The sequence below is a fragment of the Stenella coeruleoalba genome (genome assembly GCF_951394435.1).
Source record: "Stenella coeruleoalba genome assembly, chromosome: 10".
NCBI lineage: Eukaryota > Metazoa > Chordata > Mammalia > Artiodactyla > Delphinidae > Stenella > Stenella coeruleoalba.
Genome location: NC_137156.1, coordinates 31,237,513 through 31,257,318, shown reverse-complemented (window position 1 = coordinate 31,257,318; position 19,806 = coordinate 31,237,513). Strand labels below are relative to the sequence as shown.

The window sequence follows — 19,806 nt, the reverse complement described above, 5'->3', positions numbered from 1 at the left end:
GGGTGAATGTCAAGTGTCTTTTCCCCATTAATTAATCTAGGATTTAAGATCGAAGATCTGTCTGTCTCTTGGGTTTTATTTTAGATGTCACAGTACTTTGGAGACCATTACCCTAGAAATACAGACCTGGATTTCAGGTTCTCTCTCGTCACTTTCCTACCACACTTTTACAAATCCCAGCGGGGGACCTGCTAACTTGCCATTTTCCTTTCTCTTTCCTTTATCCACACTCATCTTCCCTAAGGGTGGGCCCAACTTTATTCTGAAGGTCAAAAGCTCAATGAATGGTGAGAATTTCTTGTGGAAATTTCTAGTAGAAAATAACACTTCACAAGCCCAATACTAATGTTTCCAAAGCTGCAAGCCAGCAAGGACCCCTGTCTTTCCCCACCACCAACACACAAATACACCTTCCCCTATTATGTTCCCAATACCCTGAAGACGATACTGGCAGGGTGTACACTTGGCTTACTTTTATGTGGCCTCAAGTAAGGATGTGTTTTTTATTTTTTAATTTTCTTTTATTTAAAGGAGGAATTCTACATTTTTTCCCCTTCTACTTTAAAACTATACCAAGAAGTTACAAGGGGATCAGCAACTTCCTCAAGAAACAGTTTATACTCAACTCATTCCATGATGTGGCAGCCTCATGGGTATGTAGCAACTGAATTACAGAGGAAGACATGAGCACAGTTTCTTGTGCTCTCCAAGAGAGAGAAAACCTAAAGTCAGTAAAGAAAATGGAATTTTGCACTTGGGAGAGATCTTCAACAAGTAGACAAATAGATAGCAGTCAGATCTATTTCACTTCTCAAACTGAGAAGAATTGAAAAATAATACAACCCGATACTGGCAATGATGTGAAAACATAAGCACTCATATTCTTCTGGTGAGAGAATAAGTTGGAACAATCTGGAGGCAAAGTTAGCAATACTATATATCAGGAGCCTTAAAATCTGCATGTCTTTTGATTTGGCAAATCACCTCCAGAAATTTATTCCAAGGAAAAAATAGAGGTAACAGAGAATCTCACCAATCAGAACTTCATTATAGCATTGATTATCAGAGTAAAAAATTAGGAATACCCTAAGGACCAAGTAATAGGGAATTGGTTAAATGGATTATGATACATAAGAATGATGTCATAGATGAAAAGGGACTTGGAAAGATGTTCTTGATACATAAGCAAGAAAAAAACATTAGAAAAACAGTATAAAGAGTGTTAGCTGACAATTACACCCCCCCCCAAAAAAAAACCCAAACCAAACTAAACCAAAACAAACCAAAAAAAACACACTAGAAAAACGTGATTAAGAAAAGCTAAGTTTATTAGATTTGTTTCAATAAAGAAGAATACAGAGTCTTAGCAGTAGAGCAGAAAGGGGAAGCTGCAGGAGGAGGAGGTTCACGGGCTTTACGCCAGAGCTGAGTGATTGATTATAAGATGCGTCTCACCAGGTGGGGAACTGGTGGGGATTGAACGATTTATGACATAACAGCTTTGGATTGATGGACACAGTAAGGTACGGTCTTGAAACAAACGTTGTCGAGCAAACTGTTGATCTTGATAAGTAAGCAAGTATTTTCTGGAGCAAGCAGCAGGTTATTTGTGCCTAGTCCTGGTATAGTTTGGCACAGAAACAGGAATATATGTTTTGCTCACAACTGTTTACCATAGAGACAAGAAAGTACTTGGATTTCAGTTGTCAATAATAGCTCTTTTGTTAAAAAAAATTGTCTATATTTATATTTCAATCTCACTAGATAATTATGTGTAAATTAAATGTGGTTATCTCCTGGTGGAGGGGTTACAGGTATTCTTTTAGTTTCTTCTTTCTTGCTAGTTTGTATTTTCTAAGTTTTCTCTAATGAACATATATTCAGAAAAGAAGATGCATTCGTTTAACTCATATTGAGCCAGATAATTGCAGGACTATAGCATCCATAGTCACTCTCACTTCAGAACTTCTAACCCATTTCTGAGGACACCCAATCGAGGCAGAATTCTGTGGCCTCCTTGGGAAACTGGCTAGATCATCACCTAATCCAACCATTCGATTCAATGTGCATTAGATGGCTTTTCATCTGTTCAGACAGATAAGCGCTGTACAGACTGTATTAGAAGGATCCGTTCTTCAGATGTATAATGAAAGCATACTTAACAAACACAGACATGCATTTCTGTCCTGGACTCTGTTATCATTCCACGTTCAGAATTACGATACAGTGGGGATCAGGGACTCCAGGGAAGTCGATACAGTGGGGATCAGGGACTCCAGGGAAGTGGTGAACCAGGAGTCTCGAATACTGTCTCATGACTCTCCAATCAACCACTGATAAATATTTTTGAGCTTCTGATATTAGCTGAGGCATGGCACAAAAATTGGATAACCTACGTTCCAGTCCTTAAAGGAGCTTAGTTTTTCATTGGGGAAGGGGCTATGAGGAGTGATTGATACACAGGGAACAATGCCAAGTAGCTACAAGATGGCATATAACCAAGCCAGGGGTGGATCAGGTGTTGATTCTATGCTGGTCTCTATCATGACACTTGTACTATGCATCTTGTGTGGTCTAGACTCCAAGTCCTATACAAATTCACTGGTTTGAAGGTTTGGGACATTGAGATATTCTAGTTAAAGACGGGTTAAACTCAAATTTTTTAAAATGTCCTTTCTTTATATTGAAAATCTTTCCAAAACTTGAGTCTGGTTTACTTTCTGCATAAGTAACTGTAGCTCAGTGAACCTAATTGTGGGGCCCACAGTCATTCTCATTGCATCTAGATGTAGATTTCATTCAGGGTAGATGAGAAAGATAGGAGGCTAATGTGCATGTGAATTGACTCCAAAATAGCCTGAAATTTACAAGACACCCCCCCAACACACACACACACACACACACACACACACACACACACACACACACACACATTCCTAGTATCCATGTGTTTTCTGGTGATCATCTCTTTCCATTAAAGACTACAGTGAGACCTTCCAACAGATTGAAGATTCCAATTGGCCAAAATGTCATTTCACTTGAAATAACCCTTTGTTATTCATAAATACTCTTCATCAGGGATTTCATCATCTCATAGGCAAGAGGCCTTAATAACCCCTGGGGGAAACTGAGACTCAGAAAGGGACTTTATGCCAAGTCACATAGTAACTAAGTGATGGACCTACGATTAAAATCCTGATCTCCTTGTTTTTAATCCTCAGCCTCCTACCTCTCTAGACTGACACCCCATGCCTTTCCCCACAAGGCAAAACTTACTGGGGACTCTGGTGATCTTACGCTACTAGACATAAGAGTAAAAAAGACAACGGCCCACAACACCTTTGAGTATATGAGATGCTCCCATCTCCAAGTCCACCTTTTGGAAACTCCTCTGGAACAAGGCGCAGTTCTCCTCAATGCCAAGCACAGTGATTGCCACTCACATGCCCCTTGGTTTTGTCACAGCATAGGGAAGGAAACAAGATGCAGAGAGATGAAGACCCATGTTCCCAGCCCTTGGTCAGCCTGTAGAACAGACCCTCTGCACGCAAACAGTAGAAACACAGAACACCTCCTGGGTGAGCAAGCTGATGATCTAACTGGCTATTAACAGCAACAACAAACTTGGCTAATATACCACTTAGGATGTTTTGGCCACTCACAATAATAAACAAAGAAGCAATAAACATCCTCAAACAGTCTAGGATGTATCACAGGACAGAAAGTGCAGAGGTAGAACCAGTCTCAAGATTTGACATTTCAGCAGCTCGGGGTCCCATCGAGGACCCAGGCTCTCTCCACTCTTGTTGCATTTTGCAGTGTATTAGTGCCTTTGCCTGAAGCTTGGCCCTCATGGTCTCCAGAGGGCAGCAGTGCTTCCAGACCTCACACCCACATTCCGAGGGAGCACCAGAGGCAGTGACTTAGGGAGTCACTTTCTGAAAAACAAGGAAATCTTTCTCAGCAGTTCCTGAACAAACCTCCCCTCACAACACTGGGTGAAACTTGGTCAAGAGTCCACTCTGAAACCAACCACAGCCAGGAGGACAGGCTCAGACCATTCATAATTCACTCCTGAACCTGGGGTTGGAACCATCCTCACCTGAGTCACAGGAGGGTGGGGAGAGAGTGGGCAGGTGGGGAGAAGGGAGGAATGGGGAAGTGGACTCCGACCCCATCAGAGATCGCCAGAGGAAGATAGGGGTGGTCGGGATGGAGAGATAACCACCAACAGTATCTGCTCTGAGCTGCCGGCTGCCTCTCCCACCAGGACTTATTCCCTGAGTCAAGGGTCTGATCTCTTCCAAGGGATGAGAAGCTGTTCTGACAGAGCACGGAGAGCACCGAGGACTGCCAGGACCTTTGCACCTTTCAGCAGTGTGAATGCTCACAGAGGTCCTCCTCAGGTGCAACGTTGACTACAGGTAAATTCTTTTTTTTAAATTTTATTTTAATAAATTAATTAATTTATTTTTTGGCTGCGTTGGGTCTTCGTTGCTGTGCGTGGGCTTTCTCTAGTTGCGGCAAGCGGGGGCTACTCTTCATTGTCGTGCAAGGGCTTCTCACTGCGGTGGTTTCTCTTGTTGCGGAGCACAGGCTCTAGGCACGCAGGCTTCAGTAGTTGTGGCTATTGGGCTCTAGAGCGCAGGCTCAGTAGTTGTGGTGCACGGGCTTAGTTGCTCCGCGGCATGTGGGATCTTCCCAGACCAGGGCTTGAACCCATGTCCCCTGCATTGACAGGCGGATTCTTAATCACTCAGCCACCAGGGAAGACCCTACAGGTAAATTCTTACTGAGGATTCTGGGGACCTTAATCCAGAGTCAGTGACATGATGCTAAGGGTGGGAATTTCAGGCCAGGAAAGCTGATAGGGCGAGGCCACCGAGGGCCAAGAGAGAGCTTTGGGTGCAGATAGACCAGTCTTTTAAGGTGTTCCTTAAATCGCACCTACACTGTCACTGCTGGCCCACCCCCGGGTACAATACACATAGGAAATTGAAATAAGACCCACGAAGGAACATCAGTATACTTTTTTCACCTGGGCCATGTACCATGATAGAATTTTTAGCCTTGCTAAAATAAAAATCTGTTTTTGGATGTCTGAGTCACAAGCTTTTTGCTTTTCCTTCTGTTCTTCTTCCTCCTTTTTTTTTTCTTTTCTTTTTTTAATTGAAGTCTGGTTGATTTACAATGTCATGTTAGTTTCAGGTGTACAGCACAGTGCTTCAGTTTTATATATATATATATTCATTCTTTTCCAGATTCTTTGCCCTTATAGGTTATTACAAAATATTGAGTATAGTCCCCTGTGCTATACAGTAGGTCCTTGTTGGTTGTCTATTTTATATACAGTAGTGTGTATCCGTTAATCCCATCCTCCTAATTTATCCCTTCCCCCCCTACACCTTTGGTAATCATAAATTGGTTTTCTATGTCTCTGGGTCTATTTCTGTTTTGTAAATAAGTTCATTTGTATCTTTTATTTTTCAGATTCCACATAGAAGCGATATCATATGATCTTTGTCTTTGTCTAGCTTACTTCACTCAGTATGATAATCTCTAGGTCCATCCATGTTGCTACAAATGGCATCATTTCATTCCTTTTATTACTTTTTTTTTAGCTGCACCGTGGGGCTTGCGGGATCTTAGTTCCCCAACCGGGGACTGAACCCAGGGCCTCGGCATTGAGAGCGCCAAATCCTAACCACTGTACCACCAGGGAATTCCCTATTTCATTCTTTTTTATTGCTGTGTAATTTTTATTTGCTTTTGATTTTTAAGAAGAATGAATATATTTTCTTTTACAATGGGAAAATAAAATAACGTTTGGGAAAAAAAGAGGTATTTCGTACACATTTCAAACAGCACAGGAAATCCCCACCTCCGGTAAGAAGTCTGATGATCGCCTTTGTAATATTTGAAAATAAACCAACTTTATTTGAATCAGTCAATATCAATCAAGACTGGAAAACAAATTTATGACTGGTTCAGGTTCATGAGGAAGACACTCAGCAACATCTTCATTAAAAGGCATTTTACATTATTAAGGCTTGAAAGCAAGACCTGCGATTTTATCACCACAGTTAAAGGTCCTGAGAAAATCAAGTTACCATCATTGGGAGTGTCTTTATAAAATGATATGTTTGATCTTTTATAAAAGCTAGGCTTCTTTTGCTAAATTAGTTAGCTCTCCAGCTTATAAAATGGGATAGGCAGGTGGTCAGGAAAGATAGACAAATTCAAACATCAGCTGGGTATTTTATATTTTAAATATATGCATAGTCAGTATTGCAAAATCTCTAATTATACATAAATACCTTAGACAACTGTATCCTTAAAATTGTATTTTGCCAAAACAACAGATTGCTTCTAGAGAAACACAGATTAGCCCAAACCCTACAACGAGGCAACTTTAAATTTTATTTCTGGTTGCAGAGGGTAGCATTGGATTCATTTCCTTGAGTAACATTAAGTAAGATTACGCACACTTTGGATCATACCTAATTACGAAATGAAAGGATACTGAAAGTAAACTGGGAGGAGAATACTGACAAAGGGAGAGGAAGATGCATTCATAGGAGGGCACGTGTTGTTTGGATTAAATGCCAAGAGCAGTGGATAGAAGCTAATGGGCCTTGTGTGCTAGAAGGGCCCCAAAGCCAGTGATGTGATCACTTCTGTCCCAACATCAGAACCAGGATGCTTCACAGGCACACTCCTTTCTCTAATGCTTTAGGTTCTTTTTAATGTTACATAAAAGATAAGAAAGTGATCCCTTGTGAATCATCGAGCTTAGCTGTAACCATGAGTTACTGCTTCATCTTTCCAAGGAGGAAGACACCGGCATCTTGATTCCCTCTGCTGTTGACCTGGCTCCTGGTCAGTGGAAATAGGAACCACAGACATACCTACTGGATGTCTTAGACCAACTTAATTTCAGACAGACTCTCCCTGCTTCCTCCTGATGGAAAACTTGCTGGGTAGACCTGCACTTTCCTGACTCTGCCTCCCTTTTAATTCTCTTTGTCCAGACCTTGCTGATTTCTAAGACTCTTAGATCTTCAGGGTCCATTCTGGGCATCATGCATTTTGCAACAATTCTAAGATGCTTGGTCTTGTCTTTCTGCAGAGTGGCCAGTGGGCACAGGTGTTGTGAGCTTCTGTTATTTCATTCAGTGCTAGAAAATTCAGCCCAGGAAACCTCACTCTTGCCATGGCCCCTTTCTAATGAAAAGATCAAACTCCTCAATGGCCCCACCAGCACGAGAAATGAACGCTGAAGACGGTGCCATTTCCTAGGAAGCTGAAACCAGTTTGAGATCCTGTGGTCCAATAACCCAGTGGAGTGTGGGTTTCACTTTTCAACTCACGAGCTTGGTGCCAGGCAGCTGTATCCTTGTTCAAAACAAGACAGCCACACTCATGCCTGTGATTCTGAATTGTCAGGTGATGAAGGTGTGCGATAGAAGGAACTATGCTCTGGACCAATCCAGATTTTACTGACCCAGCTCATCTTTTATAGCTATTAAAATCTTATCCCATACCCTCTTGGGGCCACCTGAGAGGCAGGCAGGACTGAGAAGATGGGTAAATTCAACACAGTCGTTCTGAGTATGATTCTTGTTTCTCCCCCACTATGCTACTCCACCAAAAAAGCCACAGTGATGTGAAAGTCGAAGGAGAGAATTAAATCCAGAGTAAAACAGGATCTTAACCCAAATAAATCCCCTTTCAGCATCATTGAAATGCTTTCTGAGGCATCGATATGCATTCCAGACCAATGACAAAGGTCACCTCCCATCTTAACACTCTGGAGTTCAGGGTCAAACTGCAGACCATCAATACTCCCTGAGTTGGTTCTGGGGACACCTAAGGACGTCTCCACACTGTTGCTGGGAGATGATAAGCTGTGTACATGACAAGGTCATGGCCAAAACCCGGGGAGGCTGAAAGATCTGGAGAAAAATCTCTTTGGAAAAAAATAATCATAAGGCAATATTATTATTATGTAAAAATATTCTGATAAATCTGGTCATAGACATTAAAGCTTTAAATCAATAGTCAGTTGCATCCCATGATAATCTCCTGTTGCAAGAAAAAGATAGTCCTGGATTGAGTACCAGGAAGTGCTGTCCATCTATCACTCCTCTCCCTATTCTACGTGGTTACTGTCCCAACCTCACCCCCTTGCCTTAATATTGTTATTTATGTAAAACGAAGTCAACCACAGAAAGAACATCTAGAACCAACAATGTGGATTTGGTTTGGCTTGTTTGTTTTTAAAGGCTGGGTTTAAAGACTCACCAGTTGCTGAATTCTGAATATCAAAGCAGAGCCTTGGGGTGCAAAAACTCCTCTGGGGGAGCTGCTCCACTTGAGCTCCTCCTGTTTTCTCTGTCGCTGGCTGGCTATGCTTCTCAGATGTGCTTTAAGAAAAGCGCCTCTCTGGGTCTCAGGAAAGTAAACTGCCTCTTAGATCATTACGCTTGCGCTGTGACGTTGAGGGAAGGATTTCTGGGACAATAGGATTTCACACTATGTAAAAGGCCTTTGGGATCATTCAAGCTTTCACCTCCCAGGAGGCCAGTTTGGGGCTCTTCCCTACAGTCAAAAGGACTGTCTCCTTACCAGTTCTTTTCAAACATCGCCAGGGACAAAATTACCAGGGAGTCTGTGGAAAGGTTCGCTTAGAGGTGAAAATGCATCAATTCATTCTGCGTTTTGAAAGGTCTCAGGCTTATAGGATGTCTTGCTGAGAAATGTCGTCTTCCTCCCTGGGCTAAAGGAGACCCTCCTGCTTCTTCTCCTTGGCTCTGATCAGGGGCCCCTTTTATCTCCAGAGATCCCTGGAGGCAGGTAGGTCCGGGGATTGCTTGGGTTAGAATCTGGTGATGTTTCTACAGGAAGGCCCTGTGCCGTCCTGCCCTCACTGACCAGTGAGCCAAGTCCTGGGGCTTTCGGGCACTTGGGAGCCTCTCTCTCCACCAACAGGCAACACAGAAGGAAGGATTGTTGGAGGTGAGGGTCTGTGGCGGGTGGACTTTCTCCCAGGGTGTTCTCGGGAAGAGGGAGCTGATGACTAGCTCATTTTTCTTCGTTTCCTCTGCACAGGTCCCCGTGCTCAAGCAGGGTGAGCTTTTAAGGAGGTGACATTCAAGGAGAATGACTACAGAGCGAAATATTAGCTAAAAAACAGTTTCTTCTTTTTCACCTTGCAGTTGAGTCAGATGGTAGGAAAATTGACCCAGATGTGTATGTATTTTCTGTTCGAGTTTAAACCACATGGTTTCCCAATCAGAAAGGCCCATGGACCTTATTCCTAAGGCTCCGTGATCAAGCCACCTCCTAAATGTATCTGTCACCCATCAGAGGCTACAGTTGATTCAGAGAGCACCCGGCTTAGCAGACTCACATCCAGGAACAACTTGAAGAGACCGGACAGTCATTTTTGGCCAATTCTTGGATTTTGGTGGGTAGTTACATGACATCACCAGTTCAAGACTTACTTAGATCATAAGAGAGAAGACCTATCTAAAAGATTCCTGGGAAACATTGAGTCCTAAAGGACTTGTTTTTAATCCTCACCCATCCCTCCACCCCCCCACTCCCATCCGCTTTCTCAGAGACCAAAATTCCCTCGTGGATAAACACAGTCAAACCCAGGCATGTAATCTCCAAGGAAACCACTCCCGTAAGCAAGCAAACCCCATGGCTGGTAGACCCCTTGGGCCTTTTGGCATTGACACTGTTCCCCTCCCCTCCCCTTCCCAGTCCCCCCAGCTTGGAATTACATGCCAATTGCCCTTCCTGGCAAGGCCTGGACAGATAAAAATGGAGATCAGCATCAAGCCAGGTACCTGATAGCATCAGACTGCGCCTGGCACTGCAGCAAACTGAGACTGTGTCTGAAATAGTTTTCCAATCTGGCCTTCAGTGCCCGAAGGGACAGGAGTGCCAGAAAGTGGTGAGTGACTGGAGGTGTGTCTGCCGGATGCCCAAATGGACACCTGCTCCATTCTTTCCATTCACTCTCTGTCTCCCCCTAAAAAGCACTGCATCTCTTTCTAATGAGAACTAAGATGGCGTTTGGCCTTGGCCTTGGAGTTACTGACAAAGAGGTGAGTGGACGAGGACAGGGTGTTGCACGTGTCTAACACAGCCTAGGAGTTATTTTGATATTGGCAAAAGGGGCCAGTGACAATCCCACAGACGGGTTCGTTCTCCCGCACTGACCCCAGATACACTGAACCCAGCCCAGGCCCGAAAGGCTGAGAGCTTGACGGTTTCTCTCATTTCTGCTTGCAGGTTCCTGCCTGATCAGATGGGGGTGGTGCCGACCTTCATCAAAGACAGCAGGCTGGGGTTCCAGTGATGCCAGCAAGATGCGGCCTGATAAAAACAGAAGTTTCTGGAGGTGCCGTGGAAAAGGAGTCCGTGAAGCTGGAGTCCTTGGGGAGACGGTGAGTCTTTCTGCAGCAGTGATGGGGCAAGACGGCCAAGTTCAGGATCGGCTGAGGCGCTTGGCCACATCCGCATAGGCCAACTCAATCTCACTGTCGGCCGCGCAGGTGTTGGTGAACTCGTCCCGGGCATAGGCGTTCTTAAGGTACCGCCACAAGCCCGTCATCTCAGCCGGGAAATCGTAGTTGCGGTATTTCTTGGCCACAGTCTACAACAGAGATGGCAGGATGGAGATGGTGTGAAAGCGTGAAACAAACCACCGGGAAGGTGTTAGTGGTGGGACCGAGTGTGTGCACAGAGGGAAGACCCTCCAGGCGTCCCAAGGGGCCGGCAGCAAGATGCTTGTCATACAAGGTGGCAGTGCTGCCTTTTTAATGCAATTTATTTTATTTTATATTTTATTTATTTTTATTGTATTGTATTTTCTCAAGCAAATATAATTCGCCCTTTGGCTTAGTAATTCTGCTTCCAGGGATTTTTTTCCTTAGGAAATACCATGGGTGTACAAGAAGAGTTAGCTACACACATAGGACCGTAGGACTATTTGGAATAGCAAAAAATGGAATCCAACACAAATGTCCAGCAACACGTGAATGGATAAATACGTTATCATACATATCTGGAGAGCCATGAAAAATGATGCTGCGGGGGAAATCCCAGTGACTTGGAAAACGCTTCAAGAGAGGCCGTTAAGTTTGAAGTGTAGTATGAGGCATTTGGAGAAATATGTAGGATGACTAGAAGTATATACACCAATCTATTACCAGTGGTTATGTCTGCTTGATTGAATTATAGACAACCTTTTTTTTTCTTTTTTCCCCATCCACTTTGCTTTACTAAGCATCCTTATTTACAGAAGAGAATACAAAGCATAAAACGTAAGTTAGGTATAGCAATGTATATGGAGGTTCAGGGTATGTGGGAGTGAACAGACAGTGATTTCTGTTCTCTCCTTAGCTTACCACACTCGGGGCTGTGGACTTGGGCATTCTGGGGAAGTGGTGTTTGTGTTGAGAGACACAGTAGCATAGTGGTTAAAAGCGTGGGCTCTGGATCCCAGCTGACTGGATCTGCAATCCTGACCACACTACTTGACAGCTGTGTGACCTTGGACTAGTTACTTAACTTCTCTGAGCCCCAAATTCTTTTCCTCTAAAATGGAGGTAATAAGACGAGCTACCTTGGAGTAATAAATCAGTTAATACACATAAAATGATTGGGGGTGGGGGGGGGCTGGCTCATACTAAGTGCTCAATAAAGATGACCTGTTGTCAGAATTCACTGAGACCCACCTTTTGCCCACTGCATGCATTCCTTCCTAGGTAGGGGCTGCGTGGTCTCTTTAATAAGGTCTCTCTAGCCAGGGAGGGCTTCAAAGACGTGAGACCTGTGAGTCACAGGGAGTCTCACACTCGGAAGGGCCCTGCTCTTGGTTTAACACTCTGCTGTCAACATCTGGAAACTGACGACTTTTTTAACGGGCACCCTTTTAGTTTCGCTGGGCACTGGGGCCTCACATTGACTAGTCTTGCCTCTACCCCTCGGGAACTGGGGAGGAGAGAGCAAAGAGTAGCCTCTCTCCTACACCACTGACTTCTGACTCCTTTCCTTGCTTTCTTTTTAAAGAGGTCACCAGATCACTGGCCCAGGGATCCTCCCACACAGGGAACCCCCCAGACCAGCCACTCCGGGCTTTCATCTTCATCTGGGCGCCAGTGCTGTGCCGGGTTCCCCAGAAAGCAGTTCTGAGTGAGGGACACCGATGACCTATTGTGTGAACAGCTCAGTCGCATAGACACGACCACGTTCCAGGGAGGATGCATTTCCCCGCTCCGATCTCCCGCATCGGTTTTGAACTTCCATTACGGCCCTAAGCTCTATTCTACTCCGAATCACAGTCAGTTCATATCCCCCCCTCTCTTCCCTAGCTTGTGAGCAGTATGAGGACAGGAACCACAGCTTCTTCATTTCTGTCTCCCTTGATAACCTCAATAATGCTGTTGATAAGAGTAACAACAATAGCAAACATCTATTCCCTCTGTGCTCTGTACCAGGCACTGCCTTAAGCACTTGGCAAGCTACTGAAATCCCTAAATAACACTACAGGGAAGAGTGTGTTATATTCCCATTTTACAGATGAGAAAAATAAGGCAGAGAGAGGTTAAACAAGCAGGGAGGGATTCAATAAAAAGTTGTATTTAATCTTTACCATCTTGTTATCCGAACATCAGACAGAGTGCATCTAGTGTCAAACGTATATGAACACTTAACTTTAAAGCCTGCAGATCCTTTGCAATGAGCAAACTGGAGTCACAAGAGATTTAGTGGTTTATACAATATTACACAGGAAAATAATTCAACCAGTATCTGTTATCTATAATTTTCTATTAATCACTAATATTTATTACAGTCTCTGCTGTCTAATCCAATTCTTTCCACTTTGCCACTCAGCCTTATGTAAATGATAAAGGAATAGCTCTACTCAGAATCCCTCCTGTGCCAATTATTCAGCTACTGTTGCTTTATCTCCAGACCTACCGGTGTAGCTGTACCGGCTTCTTGGTGATGCTGGGACTGGGACTGCAAACCTTACCTCTGCTTTGCCGGCAACTCCCCTAAGGCTATGACGACAGGGGGTGCTAGAGAGAGGCTGCGCGACTGGAGGAGGGAGCAGGGACTGGCCCCTTCCTGTGGGTTTCCTGTTCCTATGAGAGTCTCCTTTTCTCCAGTAGCAGCAGCTGAATCCAGTTTGCCATTCTGCAAACGCTCACAGGACCCGTGTCCTCACACCAGCTCAGAGAGGCCGGCACACAACAGTGAGCCCACCACGGAGCTTGGGTCCCAGCCCCACAGGCCTCTCTGAACCCAGTCCTCAGCCCCAGCTAAGCAGCACCCCACCTCGGAGGTCCAAGGTATAGCTCTGTGGGATCCCTCATGGAGTTCTAGGGGTTTTTTGTTCTTTAATTTATTTTGTTGAAGTGTAGTTGATTTACAATGTCGTGTTCATTTCTGCTGTACAGCAAAGTGACTCAGTTATACATATATATTACACGTTCTTTTTCATATTATTTTCCATTATGGTTTATCCCAGGATATTGAATAGAGTTCCCTGTGCTGTACAGTAGGACCTTGTTGCTTATCCAGTCTATGTACACTAGTTTGCATTTGCTCATCCCAAACTCCCAGTCCGTCCCTCCCCCACCCCTGCCCTTGGCAACCACACGTCTGTTCTCTCTGTCTGTGACTCTGTTTCGTAGATAAGTTCATTTGGGTCATATTTTAGATTCCACATATAAGGGATATCATATGGTATTCGTCTTTCTCTTTCTGACTTGCTTCACTTAGTATGATAATCTCTAGGTCCATCTATATTGCTGCAAATGGCATTGTTTCATTCTTTTTTATGGCTGAGTAGTATTCCATTGCATATACATATGTACATATATGTATACACACATATATATATATTACATCTTCTTTATCCATTCATCTGTCGATGGACATTTTAGGTTGTTTCCATGTCTTGGCTATTGTATAGTTCAAGTTTGGATCATCCCAACCTCTTCCCTCTGCCCTGCTGCCCTGAAGGAGGAACCTCAAGGCACATTTTGGCTTCCTAGTTCTTAGTACTTCTTCATATGAAATTATCTCGGTTAAAAGAACTGGTTTGGGGTGGTCACTACAGAAGCCACCTGGCAATGTGTGTCTAGCATAGGTGTGGCCGATAACACAGGGGATGGAATCAGGGTCCTTCGACAGAACCCTCTGCTCACTGCAAGGCGGTGGCTCCTTGGGCTTGCTCGCGAACCTACAGGAAAGGCTGTCTTGGGTAATGAGAAAATCCATGCAGGGGTGGAGGTTCCACCAAGGGACGCAGCTGGAAATTGCCAGAGTGAATGAAAAGGGCCCACACGATGCAAAGCGATGCAGCCCCTGTGGAAAACAGTATGACGTTTTCGCAAAAAATCTAGAACTAGAACCACCGTATGATCTGGTAATTCCACTCCTGTTTATACCCTAAAATAACGAGAACAGTATTTCAAAAAGATACATGCACCCCAGTGCTCATAGCAGCACTATTTACAATAGCCAAGACATGGAAGCAACCCAAGTGCCCATCAACAGATGAATGGATAAAGAAGATGTGGTCTATATACAATGGAATATTACTCAGCCTTAAAAAAGAATGAAATAATGTTATTTGCAGCAACCTGGATGGCCTTGGAGGGCATTATGCTAAATGGAAGAAGTCATACAGAGAGACAGAAACCATGCGTGTTGTCATTTATATGTGGAATCTAAAAAAGAGAACTAGTGAATCTAACAGAAACAGATTCATAGATACAGAGAACAGACTAGTGGTTACCAGAGGGAAGGAGCAAAATAGAGGCTAGGAGATCAAGAGGCACAAAATACTACGTATAAAATAAGCTACAAAGATGTACAATACGGGGAATACAGCCAGTATTTTATAGTTAACTGTAAGTGGAGTATAACCTTTAAAAACCATGAATCACTATGTTGTACACCTGTAACTTACATTGTACATGAACTATACTTCAATTTAAAAAATGGAAAAAAACAGAAAGAAGAAGGCCCACAATAAGGTCAAGGCATCGATCAAAAAATATTTTTCAAAAAAAAATATTTTTCAAAAAAAAATATTTTTCAAAATTATAAACTGATCCGTGGGGCAGCCTCGAGTCTCTACGTGCTGGAATGCGTTTTCAAGTTTTTAAAGCATATATATAATATGAGCTTGAAAACGGCAGAGATGCACCTTATGAGTATATATTTGTATTTATATATATAGCTCCCTTCCTGTTTGCTTCAGCAGCTGAACAGGTCCCTGTGCCACGTGAGGGTCCAGGGGCCGAGGGTCCCAGGGGCAGCCACAGGAGTCCCGTGTGTCCCTCCTTGCCCGGAGGGACCATGACCTTGGCCAGAGCTGGTTCTTTCCTCACATGTTGGCTTGTGTGGGGAGATGAGAATAGAAGGCAGCCAGGCAACGAAAGTTCAAACCAGGCTGTCCGTGAGCAGCGGGGCCAGAGCAACTCACCCTCCAAGGATGCAGACATACCAAAGGAGAGCCAATGAGAGAGAGAGGGAGAGGACGCGCACGGCAGAAGCTCTGACGTCCGCAGGAACGTCCATGCTCATGTTCTGAATTTGCTTTCATATGAAAACAGTTAGCTCCCCCAGCCCAGATTAAGTCTTGGCGTCTGAAGCCAAGATGGAGGTCTGACTTGGCTGCCCCTTCACGCTTTCCACACTTCAGAGGTTTGCCAGGGCTCTGGGATCTGAAAAGCTGGGTCAGCAGAAATCCAAGAAGACGGGAGGTGAGGCCCAGTCTTTGTCCCCTCGCGGGCCATCCTCCCTCTGATCCCCAGCTCCTCCAAGTAAATGACACACTGAACTTCATCCCAGGATAGGAGTGTAACTTAGTCATCCAGGGCTGGAAGGAACTGGAGAAACCAGAGGATGAAGCTTGAGGCCTGGAAGATCCATTTGTTCACCTGATCAGACACGTGATTCTGGAGTGGGTGGTCAACCCACGTGTGAGTGACAGGAGGAGGGACGGAAGTGAGGGGAAGAGGCGAGGAGGAATGTAATACACATCTCTTCTTTTGGGCATGAGAGAAACGATTCCCCCAAAGATTAAAAGGCCTGGCCCAACTCCTGCTGCACCCACGGGACCAGAACTTGGGTCTCCGGACTTCTAGAACAGGGTTCTTTCCATTACCTCACTCTGACAGTGTGACTGATAGAATCATATCACGCCTAATGGTGCCACTTGTTCCTCAGGAAATGAGAATAAAAGATGTTTTGGAGGTGGGGAGGGCGTGCAGTAATTAATAACTTCAAAGACATAGCTTGGCTGGACCTACCAGTGACCATTGGCTTGGCCCAAACCCAAAGTGTCTTCTTATTAATAGACTGAATTTGCTCTGCCCATCAGCCCTGGCAAGCATGATTCTGTCCCAGCCTCCAGCCCTGACGTGTCCCGCAGGAGCACCGGTGTGTGCACAGCTAACATTTCAACTCAAGCTGGCGTGTGTTCTGATTGGAGGTCTCTGATTTCCAGCTCAGGACATCAGCTGAAAACCAGTAGGCAGATATCCAGCTGATAAATGATTGAATCTGGTTCTCCTTAGTGACAGGTGGAAAGAAACTGGGGATCACAAGCTAGGTGATCAAATGGTCAATCAATGAGTATTTATTAAAGGGCCACCATGTACCCACCATCATGCTTGGAGAAGACCTGTCCTCACAGAGCTTTTTGTCTGAGACAATAAGATATTAACACATGTAAACGTAGACAGCAGTCTAGCTCTACGATCACACTGTAATTTTCTCTGGTCTGGTGAGAGTCAGAAAAGGATGTGATAGAAAACAAACTATGGTTACCAATGGGGATAGTTGGGGGGCGAGGCGTGAAGATAAATTAGGAGTTTGGGATTAACATATACACACTACTATATACAACATAGATAGACAACAACAGTATAGCACAGGGAACTATACTCAATATCTCGTAATAACCTATAATGGAAAAGAACCTGAAAAAGAATATATATATATAACTGGATCACTTTGCTGAACACCCAGAACTAACACAACATTGTAAATCAACTATACTCCAAGAAAGATGATTTTAAAACAAACAAATAAAATGGTTAAAAAAATAAAAATGAAAAAAAAGGATGTGAGAAGAAGTATTAGTGTAGAGAAATGTGGGAGACACAACTGCTGTCTTCAAATGAGATGAAGAGAGCAGCCCTGTTTCGTGTTGCTCCAGAGAACCAAGGGAGCAGGGAGGCACGTTTGGGCTCCATATAAAGAAGGCTGGTTTAATAACTGGAACCGTCCAAAATAGTAGGGCTGGCTCGGTAGGCAGAGGGCTCTTCATCATCAGAAACGTGCAGTCACAGCTGCACAGAAGCCTGTCACAGACACACAGGAAGGGGTCCACTTTGGGGTGGGAGATTAGGGTGACCTCAGAATTTCCCCCTTCTTTCCAATTCTCAGATCCTAAGGCTGGTATAGGAAAGGATTACACTGCAGGTTAACCGTGATCAGTAAGTGCAGCAGTAGCAAGAAAATCCAGCTCTTCAACTGGTAGATGAGGAAGGTGGCTGCCTGCCCCAGAGAGTGGCTACAGGGAATCAGAAGGTGCATCTGCCCACAAAGAAAACATGCATATGAGGGCACGCTTAATAGAGATGTCGGGGTGGAGGTGTGGCCAGTGAAAACCTATGAGGAAGAGGTAAGGAAGAGGCCTGTGGAGTGACAGGACTATATATAACAGGACAATAATAGCAACTATTATCTACCAAGCCCTTACAATATGGCAGGAACGTTCAGGCCACAGTTAGTCTCCCAACAGCCCTAGTTAAACAATACATGCCTATGTTACAGGTGTAACCTGGAGCTCAGAGAGGCTATACAGCCAGCATGCTGCGGAGGCTGACTTGGGGTTCCCGTTCGCGTGACTTCCGAGCTCTGACTCTCCATCAGCGGGCGGCACTGCCCTGGCCTCACCTCCACAGGTGAGGAGGCCTTTGATGGAGCTGGACCTGGGGAGCATCTGCAGATAGATTAAGCGTTTTTACCTTGACCACATGGAGCTTGGGCAGCAGGTTGCAGTCGGCCAGGGTCAGCTCGTCTCCATCCAGGAACTTGCGCCGGGAGCCCTTGTCATCGTCCCCGCAAGTGCTGGAGTCGATCTCCTCCGGCAGAGGGGTGCTCAGGTAGTCATCCAGTTTCTTCAGTGCCTTGGTCAGGCCTCGCTCAAGGGCTGGCGTGGAACAGCAAAAGAAGTGTCTTTAGTCAACCTTCCTGCCGCTGGAGACGGCCACAGGGTCTTCAGAGCAAAGGAGCTTATCCAGAATCCTGTCCGCCTCATGATACTGGCTCCCCCCATACTACAGAGTACCTGGCCGCCAGGTACACGATGCCATAGAATAGTATTAAACAGCCTGAAAAAGCAAACCTTAACCAAGCAATAAACATTTGCTAATCCTTTTTTTTGGGAAAAGATCATATAAATACAGAAATACAACCATCAGATATCTGTCAAAGCTTGTACAGTTCCTCTTCAACAGATGCAATAATAATTGTCAGTTTTCACTTTCTTCTTTTGCTCATCTAAATCTTGCTGATATTCCGCAGTCAACCCGCATAATAATTTTGTAGAAAGAAAGAACTATTAAATAAGTAAACAACAACTGCAGAGAGGTCCTAGGACAGAGATAGGCACCAGATTTGGGGGCAGCCTTAGCTATGGCTAACCCATCCTCAGGAGGAGAGGTGTGAAGGCTTCCAGGAAGACATGACATACGACAGTGAGTACCCATGTCCGGGGCTGCCCCCAGGGAACCAGCGGGTATCAAGGAGGCATCCTTGAGTTTAATCTAGAGGGGTTGTTCTAAAAATCAGAGCGGTCCAAAATGGAATGGCCAATGCACCGGGCAGCAGGTTCCACCAGAAATGTGCAACCCCACCTGCATGGAAACCTGTCACGGATACAGCTCAAAGGGTGAAAATCCGAGGGAAGACAATGTGGCAGAAGATTTTTCCTGTCTTGCCCCAGTGATTATCTAGCAAATAATTCACTTACGTATAAGAACAGAACAAAATACTCAAAAGAGCAGCTATAGAAAATCACTATCACTCAGAGTCATTCCACCCGAAATCTCACCGACCACTCCAGTCAGAGAACCCTAACCTAGAACCTGTCCACCGGAGCGCTGGAGGAGATGGCTAGCCAGGTCATTGGCCAATGCACCTGTCATCAGCCCACCCTCCAATGACTGTTTTTTCCAGACTCTAGTTTAGAGATTGACACCGAGACAGTGGGAATCAGGCTGGATGTTAATTTCAGCAGCTAAAAGGAGGGAGCTGCCTCTGGAGGAAGAGCCCAGAGGACTGTGCTCTCGCTCAGATTTTCCCCAAATGTGCCTTCTGTTAGCTCCTCCTCGCATAACCCGTGTTTGTCTTTTCATAGAAAGACTTTGTCTGAGACAATGAAACGACACCAGCCCAAGATACATCAACTGAACGCTTACTGGAACATGTGAAAACAGGCTGGAGGTTGGATGTGGTTTCTCAACACTTCCTTCTCCCTGGCATTTGAACTTGGACTTCATCATCTGCTTTGTGTTTCCAGTTTGGGAGAACAGAGTGAGCGGGGCTGGGAAAAATGCTTGTATTCCCCTTAGTAATTGTCTAGACTGGGATGGGACGGCAAGCCTATGCAAGCGCACCAGCAGAGGGCGCCAACAATACTTCTTAGCACCCCAGCTCACCCCCACTGAAGCAGCTGTGATTTATACTGGGTCTCTT

General features: G+C 44.8%; 1 protein-coding gene across 4 annotated transcripts in view; it reads right to left on the bottom strand.

The window, feature by feature from the left end:
* Window positions 1–5,907: 5,907 nt before the first annotated feature.
* CLIC5 (chloride intracellular channel 5) overlaps window positions 5,908–19,806 on the bottom strand; it is a 190,848-nt gene continuing 176,949 nt past the window's right edge. For all 4 annotated transcript variants that reach the window (XM_079934913.1, XM_079934915.1, XM_079934914.1 and 1 more), the window contains 2 exons: window positions 18,075–18,259; window positions 5,908–10,669 (listed from right to left, as the gene is read on the bottom strand). In XM_079934913.1, the coding sequence (XP_079791039.1) occupies window positions 10,502–10,669; window positions 18,075–18,259 (353 nt within the window). In that variant the 3' untranslated portion in view covers window positions 5,908–10,501. The remainder of the gene's footprint in view (window positions 10,670–18,074; window positions 18,260–19,806) is intronic.